General features: G+C 38.8%; 1 protein-coding gene across 6 annotated transcripts in view; it reads left to right on the top strand.

Annotated features, from left to right (window-relative positions):
* kcnq5a (potassium voltage-gated channel, KQT-like subfamily, member 5a) overlaps window positions 1–17,673 on the top strand; it is a 132,829-nt gene that overhangs the window by 101,677 nt on the left and 13,479 nt on the right. For 4 of the 6 annotated variants that reach the window (XM_053502794.1, XM_053502793.1, XM_053502791.1 and 1 more), the window contains exons 4-10: window positions 210–385; window positions 1,100–1,225; window positions 2,367–2,477; window positions 3,759–3,854; window positions 12,240–12,334; window positions 13,139–13,165; window positions 17,075–17,295. In XM_053502794.1, coding sequence (XP_053358769.1) covers window positions 210–385; window positions 1,100–1,225; window positions 2,367–2,477; window positions 3,759–3,854; window positions 12,240–12,334; window positions 13,139–13,165; window positions 17,075–17,295 — 852 coding nt within the window. Of the gene's footprint in view, window positions 1–209; window positions 386–1,099; window positions 1,226–2,366; window positions 2,478–3,758; window positions 3,855–11,931; window positions 12,021–12,239; window positions 12,335–13,138; window positions 13,166–17,074; window positions 17,296–17,673 lie in introns of all 6 variants that reach the window. The other 2 variants (XM_053502792.1, XM_053502796.1) reach the window with 1 other exon arrangement.

Here is a 17,673-nt window from a genome sequence, read left to right as displayed (position 1 = left end):
GGTTTCTCACGCATTAGACCTGGAGCGCAAAACGTTATACAGTACCTTCTGGAAACAGTGAGGCAAACACACACTGCGGCTGACTGATCCACATTAAGAATGTGATTTAGGTTAATAATTGAAAGAGTTTTTCACTTCAAATCTATCTGTTATAGTGCCATGTGTTTACAGTAATTACAAACCTGAGTTTTTCTTTCTTCGCTCTGCAGACATCATCGTGCTCATTGCGTCTATTGCTGTTGTGTCGGCCGGCAGCCAGGGAAACATTTTCGCCGCGTCCGCACTGCGCAGCCTTCGCTTCTTACAGATCCTGCGGATGGTGCGCATGGACCGGCGAGGGGGAACCTGGAAACTGCTGGGATCTGTAGTCTACGCTCACAGCAAGGTAGACAAGGATATAAGGCTTTACTCAAAGTGTCACCTTATAACTTGACCTTGTTTACCTACAGTTAGACCTTACTCAGATGGAAGCTTCTTTTCAGAGTGTTTGTGTATGAAATTAAAAAGATTACAGCATGCACCCTGTAGTCTTATAGTATATAATAATTCAAATTGCGAAACAAATTGCATTCCAGATACAGCAAATGACCAACTGGAGTAACATAGAATAGCACAAAACAGTAGAAATGCAAGATGAGGTTTAAAGATTGATAATGAGTATGAGCAGGGCTGCCAGGTCATGTGTGTGTGTGTACTGTGTGTATATGTGTGTGTATATGTGTGTGTATATGTGTGTGTGGATTTGTGTGTGTGTGTGTGTGTGTGTGTGTGTGTGTGTGTGTGTGTGTGTGTGTGTGTGAGAGTACAGTATATGCTCGACCCTGCTTTCAGCCTCTCTCTCGGCAGTTCTGTCTGGGCCGTAGCTCCTGGCATGAGTCTTGGCCAAACCACAGACTTCCTCAGCCCTCAGCCACCCGCCATTTAGTGGATAGATTACGGGCTGTAGCTCCCTACTGATTCCCTGTGGTCTATGAAACAGCTGCTTTACTCCTCTATCTTTTCTTACTTCTGTCCTTCTGATTTTTCTGTCCCGTTTGCACGGTATTTGCTTAGCCAGATTTTTTGGCATGCTCTAAGTCTCAGTGCTTTTCTTTTACAGGAGCTGGTAACTGCCTGGTACATTGGGTTTCTGGTACTGATCTTCTCCTCGTTTCTGGTCTACTTGGTGGAGAAAGATTTAAACAAGCAGTTTACCACCTATGCTGATGCACTTTGGTGGGGGACGGTAAGTCTTTGTGAAAATAACTTACTTATTTATACACAAAAATATTGTACACCTTTTTCTTTTTTTCCCAACATCATTAATTCCTTGTTCCACTACGTCAAATTTGTCCTTAGAGTATGCTGTTTTAGAATTAATAAAGAGCCATGATTAGCTTCACAGCAGCATTATGCAGTAGTGTTCTGTCATGTTTCACATGTTACAGGGTTACGTTAAAGAAACACACCATGGCAACTGTCACAGTTTCTTGTTGGAGGAATGAACAAGTCAGTGAATTCAATCAGAGCAGGAAAAATCATCAGCTGTTTGGGTGTCAAGAACATAAAATCAGTTTGTGGTGGTTTTCTGTTCATTACTCTTTTGAGGTTAATGCCTCATAGCAGTGCCAGCCTTACACCGTGACATTTGGACTGAATTCTCGGTTCTGTGCGTGGATCTGTCTGGCTAACTACAAGGCAGAGGACAAAAGCAGAAGAACAGCACTCATTCTCGTGTGTGTGTGTGTCTTTGTGTGTCTACTCCTAGCCATCATTTGATGTCTTCAGCACACTCAGCATTTGACAGCTCACTCACTTTTACTGGATGTATTGAATTTGCTTTGGCCTGCGCTTTGTTTAAGTATCCCCTGCCTGCAAGAATCCGAATCTCTCACTTACTGGTACCGAATGGAGAAAGAGCTGTTAGACTAATGTTTTTTTTTTAAACATAAGCTACCGATTTATTATTCTCAAGGAGAAATGGGTAACACAAATGGCAGTGTGGCTGTAACTCTAGAGTACTCCTCTGGTTGCCTTTAGATATTCATGGCCTTTTAATATGGCAGATTGGACAAGAGTTGTTGTACTGTAAGTGGAGCTTTGAATCCAACATGTGGCTTTTACTGCTCTGTGCGGTGGCCTCTCATAGGAATATGATCAGTACAAACACTGTGGGAGCTTGTGCTCCCCGTCGCACCCAGCTTTCCGTTGTGTAGGCAAAAGCAGAGCTCTTCCTTCTCTCCTTAGACTGTTTAAAGGTGCTGTCTGGCCATTGCTGTTTGTTTCGTGCTTGTATACACTAGAGTAATTTAACTCTTGTCTGCAAGAACCGGGACATGCCCAACCGCTCACCCTTGACCACTCATGTCTCATGTCTGTATACTCAGATCACTCTTACTACCATTGGCTACGGGGATAAGACGCCACAGACCTGGCCAGGTCGGCTCCTGTCGGCGGGTTTTGCTTTGCTGGGGATCTCATTCTTTGCCCTACCTGCGGTAAGAAAATGCCATCTTACACACACACTCACACACAGTCATATTTAAAAATTTTTTTTTTGTTGTGTAAAAATCATCTAAATGGTTCAAGCCCAAGAAAATCAAATTAGAATAAGAATTCATAACTATATTTGCATGGCCTTAACATTACCACCACAAAGCATTAGTACTGATTATAAATTATATAAAAATAAACTGATGACAGGATCATGGGCACCCATAGCTCACCCATGCCCGCGGGCACCGAAGTCTAGTCTAGCCCAGTCATGCTGATCCCACGGAAACCATAATGCAGCGCAAATTGCTAAAAAAATGTTGGCCATGACAGTAAGGTATCAGAACATCCAGTGCACCACAGACCACCACGATCAGGGCCCAGAAGGCAAAGACCCTAATGCCACCAGCCCAGACACCACAGTCAAACCACAAGGCTCCTAGCCACACCGATGACACAGGGAGAACCCAAAACCCAGGTGGTTTTAATGTTACGTCTGATCAGTGTGCGTGCGTGCGTGCATGTGTGTGTGTGAGAGAGAAAGTATATATCCCAAAATCACTAAAATATATGATACAATGTGACAATGATATCAGGTTCAGTTGAGGCCCCTCTACAGTACATGCAGTGTAAAGTAGTGAACAGAAGACTTTATGATTCCCACATGCAGTCGTGTAATAGGGCTAAAGGTTTTTTTTCCCCCTTATTTCCTGACTCTTCTAGCTATGAATAAAATTTAAAAACTGAGACATTTTTTTATGAAGCAGCTCTACTCCCTGTTTTTGTACTTATCTATTTTGGCCCTTGCTAAGACATCTGGGTGTGCGGTAGGTCACGCTGTGATATTAATCCAAGGTGCCTTAGATCTCAGTGTTCAGATCCATATGCACATCATTCCTGCACACCCCTGTCTGCCAGCTCTATGTGGCTAGTGTTATTTCAGGAGTGCAGTATTTCTCTCAGCTCTCAAAAGAGAAGATTAATGTCAGTTATGTGTCATATTCTATCCAAGATCACCTCCAATAAGCTTTTTTTTCTGAAACCCTATCTTTGCTGCGGTGGCTTTCTTGCAGAGTGTGTTTAAGTTCTAAGGTCGAAAAGCCCAATGACAGTTGTCTTTTCTGACGCCGACTGAAACCATTTGCTCTGCTGTAGATTTTCAGATCACACACTGGATGACTAATAATAAATGACAGTTAGAGTGGGTGAATATTTGAGGAATTTATTGAAGAACGAACTCTTTGCCATCGTTTATCTAATTATAAATCAGATGTGTCTGTGTGTAGGGGATTCTAGGTTCGGGCTTTGCTCTGAAGGTTCAGGAGCAGCACAGACAGAAACACTTTGAAAAGAGGAGAAACCCAGCTGCCAGTCTTATACAGGTAAACCCACTGCACTGAACACATATCTGCCTCACTGATCAAGAAATGATTGAAGACACTTTGCAGTGACATTTTACTTTCTTGTATTCCTTGTCATTTGTAATTTAAGTATGTTAACATACAGTATGTGTCTAGTATTTACTGTACTAGTGTTTCTTATTTCTGGTCCTGGAGTACTTTGGTATTTTGGTTTTTTTTCCTGTTCCCAGCTCCCCTGATTCAACTAATCAGATCCTGTAATTAACAGGACTATATTGAACTAGATTGAACCAAACTGTATAAAAAGGTGATACTCAGGACTGGGACTGAGAAAACAAAGTATCTTTTAATTAAATATACACTGTATGGCCAAAGTATGTAGACACCTGGCGAATAACACCCATACAGGATGTGTTTTTGAACATCCCATGCTAGACTTAGTTTTCTGTTTTAACAACTTCCACTTTTCTAGGAAAGCTTTGCAGTAGAGTTTGGAGTGTGGCTGCATGAATTTGTACATTCAGCCACAAAAACATTAGTGAGCTCAGATGGTGATGTTGGGAGAGAAGGCCTGGCACACAGTCAGCGTTTCAGTTAATCCCCTAAGGGGTTCATATGTGAAATAACACACACTGCATGGCATTAGGTACGTAAGTAACAACAACGACAACAGTCAGTTGTTATTTTAAGACGTGGAGGTCAGCTGTTCTGTAACAGTTCTTGCAAAAACAGTATTGTCAAGTGCATTTGCGAAACCCTTTAGGCAGCATGATGAAACTGGCTCACATGAAGACAGTCTCTGGAAAGCAAGACCAAAACTCACCTCTGCTACAGAGGAGAAGTTCATTTAGAGACACCAACCTTTAAAAATCACCAGTTAACAAATAGCACCTCAGATTAGAGCCGTTATGAAGGCTTTACAGAGCAAAAGTAGCAAACACATTTTAGTATCTGTTCAAAGGAGATTATTGTATATTTTTAAAAAATCAGGAAAGTCCATGAAATTGGAAAAAGTGTCCAATCTTTCGACTGGTAGCGTATGCCTTTATAAGCCTAAGAGGGGCATTGCCATGCTGGAATTTGTTTGGCCCCACTTAGTACCAGTAAACTATAATGCAAAATGCATTCTAAAGAATTATGTCCTTTCAAGTTTGTGGAAAAGTTTGTGAAAGAAAAACATTTGGGTGTGATAGTTAGTTGTCCTCATACTCATGGCTGTATAAGGTGTATTATATTTGCATATAAAGTATATAACATGTAACACTTGATTGGGTCTTTGTCATTTAGTGCTTCAGTATTACATGCTGGCTCTTGCTCTCTTATGTATAAAAACATAATTACATATTCAGACTCTCCATCAGCAGTAAATAATGACCCTTTTCCCCTGACCTCTAACCTCACAATGATTTATATTGTGGGTTGGAGAGATGACAGAGAAGTTGTACATGGTGAAGATATACAGTCATGTGAAAAAATTAGGACACCCTTTGAAAGCATGTGGTTTTTTGTAACATTTTTAATAAATGGTTATTTCATCTCCGTTTCAACAATACAGATAGATTAAAGTAATCCAACTAAACAAAGAAAACTGAAGAAAAGTCTTTTCAAGATCTTCTGTAAATGTCATTCTACAAAAATGCCTATTCTAACTGAGGAAAAAGATAGGACACCCTTGCCCCTAATAGCGAGTGTTACCTCCTTTGGCTGAAATAACTGCAGTGAGACGGTTCTTGTAGCCATCTACCAGTCTTCGACATCGGTCTGAGGAAATTTTACCCCACTCCTCAATGCAGAACTTTTTCAGCTGTGAGATGTTTGAGGGGTTTCTTGCGCGTACAGCCCTTTTCAAGTCACCCCACAGCATCTCAATGGGATTCAAATCTGGACTTTGACTTGGCCATTCCAGGACTCTCCATTTCTTCTTTTTCAGCCAATCTTTGGTTGATTTACTAGTATGTTTTGGGTCATTGTCATGTTGCATGGTCCAGTTCCGCTTCAGCTTTAATTTTCTAACTGATGGTCTCACATGTTCTTTAAGCACCTTCTGATACACAGTAGAATTCATCGTGGATTCTATGATGGTGAGCTGACCAGGTCCTGCTGCAGCAAAGCAGCCCCAAACCATGACACTTCCACCTCCATGCTTCACAGTTGGTATGAGGTTCTTTTCTTGGAATGCTGTGTTTGGTTTACGCCAAACATGTCCTCTGCTGTTGTGTCCAAATAATTCAATTTTGGACTCATCTGTCCAAAGAACATTATTCCAGAAGTCCTGGTCTTTGTCAACTTTATCTCTGGCAAATGTCAGTCTGGCCTCGATGTTTCTCTTGGAAAGCAAAGGTTTCCTCCTTGCACACCTCCCATGCAAGTTAAACTTGTACAGTCTCTTTCTGATTGTAGAGGCATGTACTTCTACATCAACAGTAGTCAGAGCCTGCTGTAGTTCTCGAGATGCCACTTTAGGGTTTTTGGAGACCTCTTTTAGCATCTTGAGGTCTGCTCTTGGGGTGAACTTGCTGGGGCGACCAGTCCTGGGCATGTTGGCAGTTGTTTTGAAAGCCCTCCACTTGTAGACTATCTTCCGGACAGTGGAATGGCTGATTTCAAAATCTTTTGAGATCTTTTTAAATCCCTTCCCAGACTCATAGGCTGCTACAATCTTTTTTCTGAAGTCCTCTGACAGCTCTTTTGTTCTCACCATGGTGCTCACTCTCACTTCAACAGTCAGGAGCACACCAAACTAAATGTCTGAGGTTTAAATAGGGCAAGCCTCATTCAACATGCAGAGTAACGATCTACTAATTATGTGCACCTGGTGTGATATACCTGTGTGAGATCTGAGCCAATTTAAGAGGGAATACATGTGAGGGTGTCCTATCTTTTTCCTCAGTTAGAATAGGCATTTTTGTAGAATGACATTTACAGAAGATCTTGAAAAGACTTTTCTTCAGTTTTCTTTGTTTAGTTGGATTACTTTAATCTCTCTGTATTGTTGAAACGGAGATGAAATAACCATTTATTAAAAATGTTACAAAAAACCACATGCTTTCAAAGGGTGTCCTAATTTTTTCACATGACTGTATGGGATTTACCATATGTCATGTCTACAATTCTTAGTACTTTTTGTCTAAGGCAGGAGAAAATGAACAATAACACAGACATTTATTTCACTTTAGACTGTTACCGTCTCTGTCCAAAGGAAACACTAGCGACTATTTATTATGTGTTTCCACGGAAGGAATTCTGTGTGAGGGTTTCCTGAAGAATAATACTTCTTTCTAATGGACTGAGCCATCCCTCTTTAGAAAAGTAAAAATTAAAGTTGTGTGTTGCACACGCACATAAGGTCTCCAAGAAACAAAGATACAAAACTTGAGTAACCTTTTTTGTTACACTTTCTTCCAAAAAGAGCAAATAGGCTGGCCAGTCTAATTACTGATTATCTAGGTCTTTTCTCTTGCTTTAGACCTGTGTTTCGTTAAAGTATTATTAAGTGTCTCTAACATCAGAGGAAATAAGTATTTTGAGATGCTTTTTGATTTCGTTATGTAATACACATACTGTGCACTATATCCACTTCATGTTTACACACATAATATAATTTCAGTTTGTACTTGTAAATGTGAACAACAAAGTATGTATTCATGAACATAGAAATATATTTTAGAAACTTAATTAATTACGAGAAATTATTCAGATGTCACGCATGAGTCAGAGATGGATGAAAGTACAGGTCCATTTTTAAATCAAGGGCAAAAAAACAGATCCAAGTCATTAACAGGGACAAAAAGTAAGTCAGGCTGGAGGTTTGGGTTGATACAGTACCAGCTCGGGTGTGACTCTGTTGTTTCTAATTTCAGCTTAGACATATACTGTAAGCACTGAGGTTTTGCGTCTTAGTGGTTTGATTTGTTGCGCATTCTTCTGAGCAAATCATCTTTAATTCCTGAAGGTAAAAAGGATACCAGCAATTAACTTGCATATTCAGTTTCCATAACATTGGGTTGGTCATACAAAGACTTCTTGGCTTTAAGTTTGGGGTAGTTCTCTTGTTGAAATGTCCATCTTTGTCTCAGTTTCAGGATTTTGGCTAATGCACTGAGATCATATGAACAACCCTTCTCTAAACTGAATTATTGCTGAAGACCTAACTTCTTGCCAGTAAGTTCTATTTATGTTTTGCCTGGGTTGTTCCAAAACAGTTCTGAAATTTTTAAGATACTTTTTTGGCAAATTATATATATCATGTACAAAAATATCAAGAGAATTGTTGAATAAAGTATTTGGCTCAGTGATGGCTCAGACAATTAGGACTGGGTTACTGATCGGAAGGTTGGGGGTTCAAGCCCCAGCACCGCCAAGTTGCCACTGTTGAGCCCTTGAGCAAGGCCCTATCTGTCCAGGGGCGCTGTGACCTGGGTTGCCCCTAGGTTGCCCCTGGGTTGAGTGGCTTCTGTCTGGCCACTCTACCATATAGGCCTGATTGCAGAGATGGTTGTCCTACTGGAAGGGTCTCCTCTCTCCACAGAGGACCTCTGGAGCTCTGACAGAGTGACCATCGGGTTCTTGGTCACCTCCCTGACTAAGGCCCTTCTCCCCGATCATTCAGTTTAGATGGCCGGAGCTCTAGGAAAAGTCCTGGTGGTTTTGAACTTCTTCCACTTGCGGATGATGGAGGCCGCTGTGCTCATTGGGACCTGCAAAGCAGCAGAAATTTTTCTGTAACCTTCCCCAGATTTGTGGCTCGAGACAATCCTGTCTCAGAGGTCTACAGACAATTCATTGAGCTTCATGCTTGGTTTGTGCTCTGACATGAACGGTCAATTGTGGGACCTTAGACAGGTGTGTGCCTTTCCAAATCATGTCCAATCAACTGAATGTACCACAGGTGGACTCCAATTAAGCTGCAGAAACATCTCAAGGATGATCAGGGGAAACAGGATGCACCTGAGCTCAATTTTGACCTTTTTGGCAAAGGCTGTGAATACTTACGTACATTTGCTTTTTTATTTATTTTTTTATTTTTAATACATTTGCAAAAATCTCAAGTAAACCTTTTTCATGTTGTCATTATGGGATGTTGTGTATAGAATTCTAAGGAAAAAATAACAAAATGTGTAAAAAGTGATGCGCTGTGAATACTTTCCGAATGCACTGTATATTTGTACAGAGTCACATGATATGGTCGGTCACCTTTGACAATGACCATACTGATGTGCTGTACAGTATCTATAGGACTATATCTCTACTGTACATACCGTAGTAAATTTAGCATGTTAATGATAATATTTTGGATTGAGCTTTGACACGGTCATATTCATGGCATAACTGTCAAAGTCAGTTGACCAAGCTGCTACGTTTGGTAAAATAAAATAAACATCCAAATTTACTGTTTATTTTAGTAAGCCTAACAGCTGTGTGCTTAAAAGCCATTTCACGATTTCTTATGCTGGTACTTGCAGACAGGAACATCTGTACACCCACTCATTCATCCAGTTATTTAATCAGACAAGTGTGACAGCAGTGCAATATTAGACTTTAATGTTCCTTTATGTAAGGAAACATGTTTAGCAAGTGCCAGTGTAACACAAGCCTTCTCTTTCATGGAAAGAAGCAGTTTAAAAATATTTCTCCAAATATAATCGCAACTCGTTTTTGATCTGTTGTTTTTTCCTTTCCTGTGTGGACATTCAGCGAGCTGCCACCACACTAACAGCAGCGCTACACTAGGTGTACTGAATAACATTGATTATCAGTTATATACCAGTAAAATAGTGACAGCAGCTGGAGGATCTAAGTCTTGCATTTTAATACTTAAGAAATCTTTGGTTATGCTAATTCTCTTCAGTCAAAAGGCAATATGTGTGTAAATTTGAAGTGGATATTTGCAATGAGTGTGCTTTAATTAACAAAGAAAAAAGTGTATGCATACTTACTTTCTCTCATTGTATACCTTTTCTTCTTCTTTAACCTTCTTTTTATTATGGGCACTCAGTGCCTAGGAGTGAAATAATGTTACAGTAACACTAAGGTTGTTTTTAGGATAACTTGTGATTTCAGAAATAATGTCACACTTCTTTTGGTCTGTTTGTCTTTTGTCTTTAAATTACTGTGTGATGCCCTTTACTTTCAGCTTTCCCCAACTTTCTTGTTCATCTGCTTAAATTGAAGTGTATTATGCAAGAATTATAATGTGTAGAATTCGAATCATCACATCATTCCCTTAATGCCATTGTGCCTCTCAGCATCTTTTCACATTGCATAAGCGCTGTAAAAAGCTTTCTGATTTATACTGCCTTCATCACACTTTGATTCCTTAACATCAGCTAGTCTGCTCTTTAAATCAAACAGTGGCTGTCTTTTAATTGCTACAGTGCAGTCTTCACCTTTTTCATCTCAAAATTATTTATTTGAACTAAGTTTTTCTCCATAATAGTTGATATTTTTCATATTTCATTCATTTTCATTAATGCATTAAATTATAAAATTCGAAACTATATGTGTAGAATTCAAATTGGTTTTCTGAATTGCTCTTGTGCTTAGATTCTGTAGATGCTTTGTTTGTGTTTTACATATGAACAGTTTGACAGCAAATTAATTACTCCATTTTTGCAGGTGTGAGAAAAACAATATATATTTTTTATTAAAGCAAGTATATTGCAAACTGATAGAAAATTTTTTGTTTGATTATAAATCACACGTTGTTAAAAACCATTAATTCCAAAATATTTGGTCAGAAGTTTTTTTGGTTATTTAAGTGTGAATTTTGTGTGCTTTTGCAAAAAGCTTTGTATAACATTATCTCCCATAGGTTTGTCACAATGTAAAATGAGCCTGCAGTTGTGCTTGTTATTATTAAAGTATGCAGTTTCGGGCAATAATATGTTAGTTGTATTAATAAAAAAAAATTTTTACATCTTTTTTAACTACAAAGACTTTATTAAGATAAGGAGAAGTGCAAACTTTATAAGCATCATCAGCCTCCTCCTCTACCAGTTTTAGTTTCACTTCAGTACATGATGACTGATTCTCATCATACAGTAGTACCACCGATCAACAATGTGTCCGTCTGTCGTCCCCTATGGTTTATACTATGACAGTAATACTGTATGGCATATGGACATAACCAGACAAAGAAAATACAAAAGCCTCACACACACATCACGTGAATCAGCTCTCAAACACAGCACATGCATCTCATGTCTCTTGTACACAAATCGCTCGTCCATATTTTATATTTTGTACAGTAGCGTTATTTCTTTGCTTCAACACAGTGCTTACACTTCAATCTCCCAAATGGCTTCGTAAAGTATATAACGATGTACAAAAAAAATAACAACCTATTTCACAGAATGTATTGTGGACGATAAGCGACTCATAACTGTGTTTTATTACTGTTGGTATGACTGCAATTGCAGTAACAGAGTGTAAATTTTCTTTTCTTGGCGTCAACATTCTCCAAAACCCTTTGAACACATTTAAACCATTCACGGCTAATGCTGTGTTTCACAGGAACCATCTTTGCTCCATCTTTGCACGATCACATAACAGAAAGAACAACCCAGTTGGCTTTTTATCTGCTTTGCTCAAAACATGGAAGTTTAAAGCTGCTAAAATAAGGTTATATACAGAAGATTTTAAATTAAGCATTTTTAAATAGACAAGCCTGTGTGTTAGAGCTAAATTTTTTGCCAATACGAGTTAATGTCCAAAAGTATTTGCTGCCAAACTGTTTACATTCAATTTTATTAGATGTGGCATTTTTCTTCCACCCTCTTGTGCTTTCGCCCTGTTTTAATGTGGTGTGAGTCCAATTATGCAATAAGACATTTTTCAGTGTCTCTTTTTGATGCATCTACATTGTGCAATAAAAAGCAACTGATATAGAATACCAGATTCAAAACATGCATTTAGTGAGACTTACACTAATTAATCCAGGACAGTTCAGTAAAAAGTCAAGAAAACCGCTCACTGAACAAATGTCTTTGTTCACATTCTATAAGGATGCCTGTTTTTCCTGGCTTTGCCCTCACCATGCTGATGTCTCTCTGCACCCATGTCCATGTGTTTGTCCTTGTGTATGTGTGTCCTGCACCAGGCTGCGTGGAGACTCTACTCCACAGATCGCTCCAGAACATACCTGAGTGGCACGTGGCGATACTATAAAAGTGTTCTCCCTCCTCAAAGGCATGTATCCATGCAGTCAACTGATGAGAAAACTCTGACCTGAACTGGTTTTTACTAATCTGCCTTTTTTCTTTTTTGTTTGTTTATTTATTTGTTTATTTATTTGTTTATTTATTTATTTTCCTTTTTTCCAACCCCCGCTCTCTCCTGGCCTTGTGACATTTCTTTTTCGATTCCATTTTTCCTTCCTGTTTTCCTTTTTGTATACTCTGCACGTAGTGTGTTTGGCGTAGTTATGCGGCTGATGAGAACTCGGTTTCCATTGCTACCTGGAAGCCTCATTTGAAGGCATTGCATACCTGCAGCCCTACAAAGTAGGTACAATCCTGGCAGCTGGGTGTTCTCTTTGGTGTCTGTGCTCCTGTGGCCTTCGTTCTTCCCTCTTTATCATTGCAAACAAGTCTGTGTCTCCAACCATAATTTCTTTTTCTTTGTGATCCCTCTCCTTGTATTCACTCTTGAATTCTAGCTTGCAAAAGGCGTGTAGTCACCTTAATATGAAAATGGCTGCATTCAAAGTGAATCTAAGAACCATAGACGCTCACAAGCTTTCTCCTGAAGATGCAATGCGAGAGACAATTTGCTACCCTACTTCTATAGGCCAGACAGTAGAAGCCTGGAAATATTTAGAAAAACATATGCACACACATACTCAAATGTATGATGAGGCAGAGGGAAGCATCCTTATACTTTTCCAGTAATTACTCACTGAGTTCCTGTTCATTTTAAAGCTAAATTATCATTGCAAGGGCTTTCCTAGACATTTTAATTGTGCGTTGCCGATTGCTTGCATGTCTGCTTGGTGCATGTTTATGCCATCTTCTGTTCTCAGTTTTTCATTTTTTTTTTTCATTTTTTTTTTTTTTTACAGTGTGGTTTGTTTATGCTCTGATTCTTAGTGCATGCGCATATTGTATGTGTATGTGTTTCTCAACTTACTGTATACCGTATTGTGTTAACACAGAGAAATATATTGATGATTCATTTACTGTATGAAAGCTTCAGTATATTTCAGTGCCATTTGTCTTTTATTTTAGACTCCTTTTGTTCCTGTTTTTCATGTAAAAAATTAATCTCCTGCCCATTTTCTCTTCTTTGTTGCTAACTAACACCTGAAGGAAAGACCAGGGCGAATCCAGCACCAGGTTTGTTATTCTTATACTGTATGTCGCCTGTGCCTTTTTGACCAATGGAAAAGATATTTCTCTGATTTTTTTAAGATGTACAGTACAATAGATTTACTTTATTTCACGTTAACTACATTATCTGAATGTAGTATGAAATAATGACTAATGTTCTTTATAGCGAGACCAACAATGAGGAAATAAAGGGCTTGCATTTAAATTTTATTTTCAGCTGCTTGCATTAAGAAAGAGCAGAGTTTACATTTGCAGAGAATTCACCTAGCATGGTCAAGTGATCGTAGATTTATATAATATGCTCAAAGATGTTTGCATGTGTTTTTATATATTTAGGTTTGTGTGCATATGTTTGTGAGAGAGAGGCAGACAGAGATAAAGTGTATGCGTGCACAATAATCGGTTCTATCTTGGCAGTAGTTAAACATGGTACCACTTGTCTGATGGCAGACAGCACCATGATGCACTTTTTCCATTCAGTGATTATTTATGTAAGCGATTAAATATCACTCCAGAGAACGCATACTCCAGGAATTATTAAAAAGAGGGAGAAAGACAGAGAGGGTGAGAGAGTTGCTGCTTAAGGTAGGCATGGCGAAGGATGGCAACAGGCCAGTGTGTCTCATCGAACCGCCTGTGTATCTTTGTTCTGTCTTTGCACTGACAAAACTAGGAAGTTTGTGAGAAATCGTAGTGTCACAGACTCAAAGGATTTTAGCATAGTGATTGAACATGCACAGTTACGAGTGACATTATAATGGAAGAGAATATTTAAGAAAAATATTTTCATCACCAGCTAAATTTAAGGTGTATATACTGTACACTTTCTTCTTGCTCTATTAATTTCCTGGTAATTTCAGCTAGGCTCATTGCTGGTGGTTTTGTTAGTAAACCCCAAGCATTTTCCTACATTTAATCCACATTGCTTTTAATTAGCAGTTTAATTGGATTTTGGGTGTGTGATTCCTATTCAAAGCAAAAACAGCAGCACAGCTAGGCCCTTAAAGCTTAAGTTAAGTAATTTATAGTCTCCTTGGTGGGTGGCAAATATGCTGTTATACGTTTCTGCAAAGACTCTCTCACGTTTAAACACACAAAGCAAAAAGCTAGGTTGTAAATACAGCTAAGCTGTGAACCACTTTAATAAAATAACTTGAGATTTTTGCAAACCGATGTGTTTTACTGGCCAGAGTGACAAGCAGTAGCCCTGTATGGTACAGTGCTCCTTAAATTGACTAACAAATTGTCAAAAACTGGCTTTTATATGTTTTTAACTTATGGGTGGGCTTTAAAGTGTGTGTTTAATGTGTGTTTGGGGGTGATTACTTTATCCATGCATGTCTGCCACTCATTGTGCCTTTACTGAAAAGCAGAGATTAATGTTTGGCTTTTACTGAACAACTAAGTGTTTGTCTTTTTTTTCTCCAAACCACACAATTGTTTGTTACCACTGAAAAAAAAACCTCTTTCTCTTCACATTCTAACTAATCCATACCCATCTGTCTCTCACACTCCCTAGTAAGGTTCATAGTAATAGACAGAAGCTCTTCAGGAAGTATACCACAAGGAATTATAGGTACCCAGCATCCCCCTCTGCTTTGGCCACATGAAAACAATGAGAATGCTGACTAACTGCAGGTGCATGGATGGTCACTTACTCCAAATGTACCTTTTATCTTCCCAATGTGAACCCACTGAGGGGCAAAAAAGAGGGTCTGCTCTTTTGCCGTGAAAATATCACATTAGACAACCCCAGATTCCCAGAGTTTCAGACACAAAAACACCCACCATACAAGATCAACTCTTATTTTGCTACTGTGAATGACTGACTGTATCATGCATGATTTAATCCGTTTCTAAGTTATATCTCAAGCGAAACTAATGATTATCATAGTATTAGTATGCCACTTAATGAAGGCAGACAAGTGGGGTTTTAGATGTTATAGGGTAACTTTTCAATCTTTTGTATCCAGTTTTAAATGATCATACATAAAGTGAGGCAAATTGTGATTGCAATAATGCCCTCATCTGCATGTTGCATGTGCATGCTTTCAAGTTAAGCTTACTACTTCACAAAGTTCTGTTGTCTCTGACAACAAATACTAACTTGTGTTTGAGCCGGGCTTAAGCCACCCCTTTACTATCGTCTCACACATCTTGGTCCCGTTCATGCAGCATCTGCATCTGTTTAGGGGTCCTTCGAAAAGGGAGGCATTTACCTTAATTTATTATTTTACCTTTTTACTGATCTCATTTTTTATTTTGGTTTATAATGTCTCCAGCTCCCATGATCATGAGTTATTGGCCTGAAAAACTTTGCCTGGTTTGGAATGCTCAATGCATTGCATGTCAGTCTATTTATGTTATTTAGGCTAAGCATAAAGAGCCTGATTTTCATACAGGGAAGTAAATTTAAGTCAGATGATTTTGAATTTGCCTTGAATTTGTTTGAATGATCATAGTTAAACAATTATTGCCTTAAAATGTAAGAAGTTGAAATATAATGCCTTGCATACATATTCACCTTCTTCAAAGTTTTCCATATGTTGTATTATAAGTTTTAATTGAAGTTGATCAGGTTATTGGTTATTTCATTCATTTACACAAAATAGACTTAAGAGAAGATTAATTTCTTCATGCTTCTTTCAGGCATGGTTTAGGGTTTTAGGGTTCTTTCAGGCGACCAAACAGGGAAAAGTCCTATGCACCAAGATCAGGACTATAGGGATCATGATTTAACACCTGAAAACTAAATCTTGAGAGTGGCGATAGTTTGGTCAGAAGTATGCGGAGATGCATTGTCATGCAAAATCATAACGCCCTCTGATAGCAATCCTCTGCTTTAATTCCGAAGTTTAGAACCTTTTTACTGATAATATTCCAATGCTGGCTTTTGAAAATCCCAGAAATCTGTAAGCATCAGTTTTCCAGCTGATGGTTGACTTTGAACTACTTCTTGGTCAACGATTGAGGATGTTTCCAATCCATACTTCTACCTTTACTCGCAGGCTCGCAATGATGATTCCGTGTCTCATCACAAGTAATGATACTCTTTAAAAAACTTTCACTTCCTTAAAGGATCGGTCCGTATTTTGTTTGCAGATATTCAAGCATTCTGCTTATGCTCTTTTGTAAGCTGTTTCGGCACCAGGCCTCAGACCACAAAATAAATAAATACAATTTACTGCACGCTGATCTTCTCCCATGCAAATCACAAGTGGGGCATCTATTTTTGCTCGCACTGCGGTTACGATTAAACTGCAACATGTTCACACCTGCACAGCAGTGACTGGGAAGACAGTCGCCTTGAACATAAATATGTTACATGATATATCAGTGTGGCCAGCAGAAGATTAAATAAAATAGTAGTGCGGATAATTTTTGACTCACCCTTCTATATTTAGATAGCCTAGTCAAAAGCACAGACTTCAGTCCAAATAAGAATCTGTGGCAAGAAATTATTGTTCGACAATGACCTTCATCCAAACAGCTATCAGAGACTTAGTAAAAAAAAAAGTTGACTTAATTTCATGGGGGTGAATACTTAAGAAACCAACAAGTATGTAAAGAGTCTGCTATTGTGTAAAACATGTTTGTATCAAAATGGAAAACTATGTTAAACATATTGTGAAATTATTTGTATATGTTAAAATTCCCTAATAAAATGCTCTTCATTACTGCATAAGGGTTTTAACACTAATAAAAAATGTGGAAAAGTTCAATTTGGGTAAATACATATGCAAGCCATTCTATATCAGTGAGCTAAAATATCATTTTCATCAGTCATTTTTTACATGAAATTGAGTTATATTTAACAGATCTTTCGCTTTCTTTTTTCTTCTTTTTATCATTATTCTTTCAACATTCCTCCTTTCTTGCTTTCCCTCTCTCAACTGCCCTTCTTCCCTCATGTAGTCAGAAACTGAGCTTTAAGGAACGGGTGCGCATGGCAAGCCCTCGTGGTCAGAGCATTAAGAGCAGGCAGACATCACTGAATGACAGACGCTCTCCTGTGACTGAGGTAGCCACAGAGGGGAGCAGCCCAGCCAAAGTACAAAAGAGCTGGAGTTTCAATGACCGAACACGTTTCCGACCCTCGCTCAGGCTCAAGAGCCAATCACGCACTATGCCCGAAGGTATGTGAGAGAAAAAGGTCTGTATGTCTAGCTAAAGTGTAAATGTATTGGTTCTATGAATAAGTTTATATTGCTTACCATTAGCAAAGGTTAAAATTATGGCATGCATTATAAAAACATCTATCCAACCCCCTGGATGATGGGGTGGATCACAGGCCACGAGCGCACACCCACACACCCAAACATGTATAAGAACATGTTAACAGTTTCTGCAAGACCACCCCTTTCCATGTTTCCACTGGTTGTCTATACATACCTATCCTGAATGAAGAAAGTCTGCCGCAAAACATTTGTAGTGCAACATGACACGTAACTGTCCCAGGTTTATTCTCAATAAGTACCCTAAAATGGGAACTTTCTATGCAATTTTTATAAGAA

Source organism: Clarias gariepinus, chromosome 8, assembly GCF_024256425.1.
Source record: "Clarias gariepinus isolate MV-2021 ecotype Netherlands chromosome 8, CGAR_prim_01v2, whole genome shotgun sequence".
Taxonomy (NCBI): domain Eukaryota; kingdom Metazoa; phylum Chordata; class Actinopteri; order Siluriformes; family Clariidae; genus Clarias; species Clarias gariepinus.
Note: the sequence above shows the minus strand (reverse complement) of the source record. Positions and strands in the feature narration are given on the sequence as shown.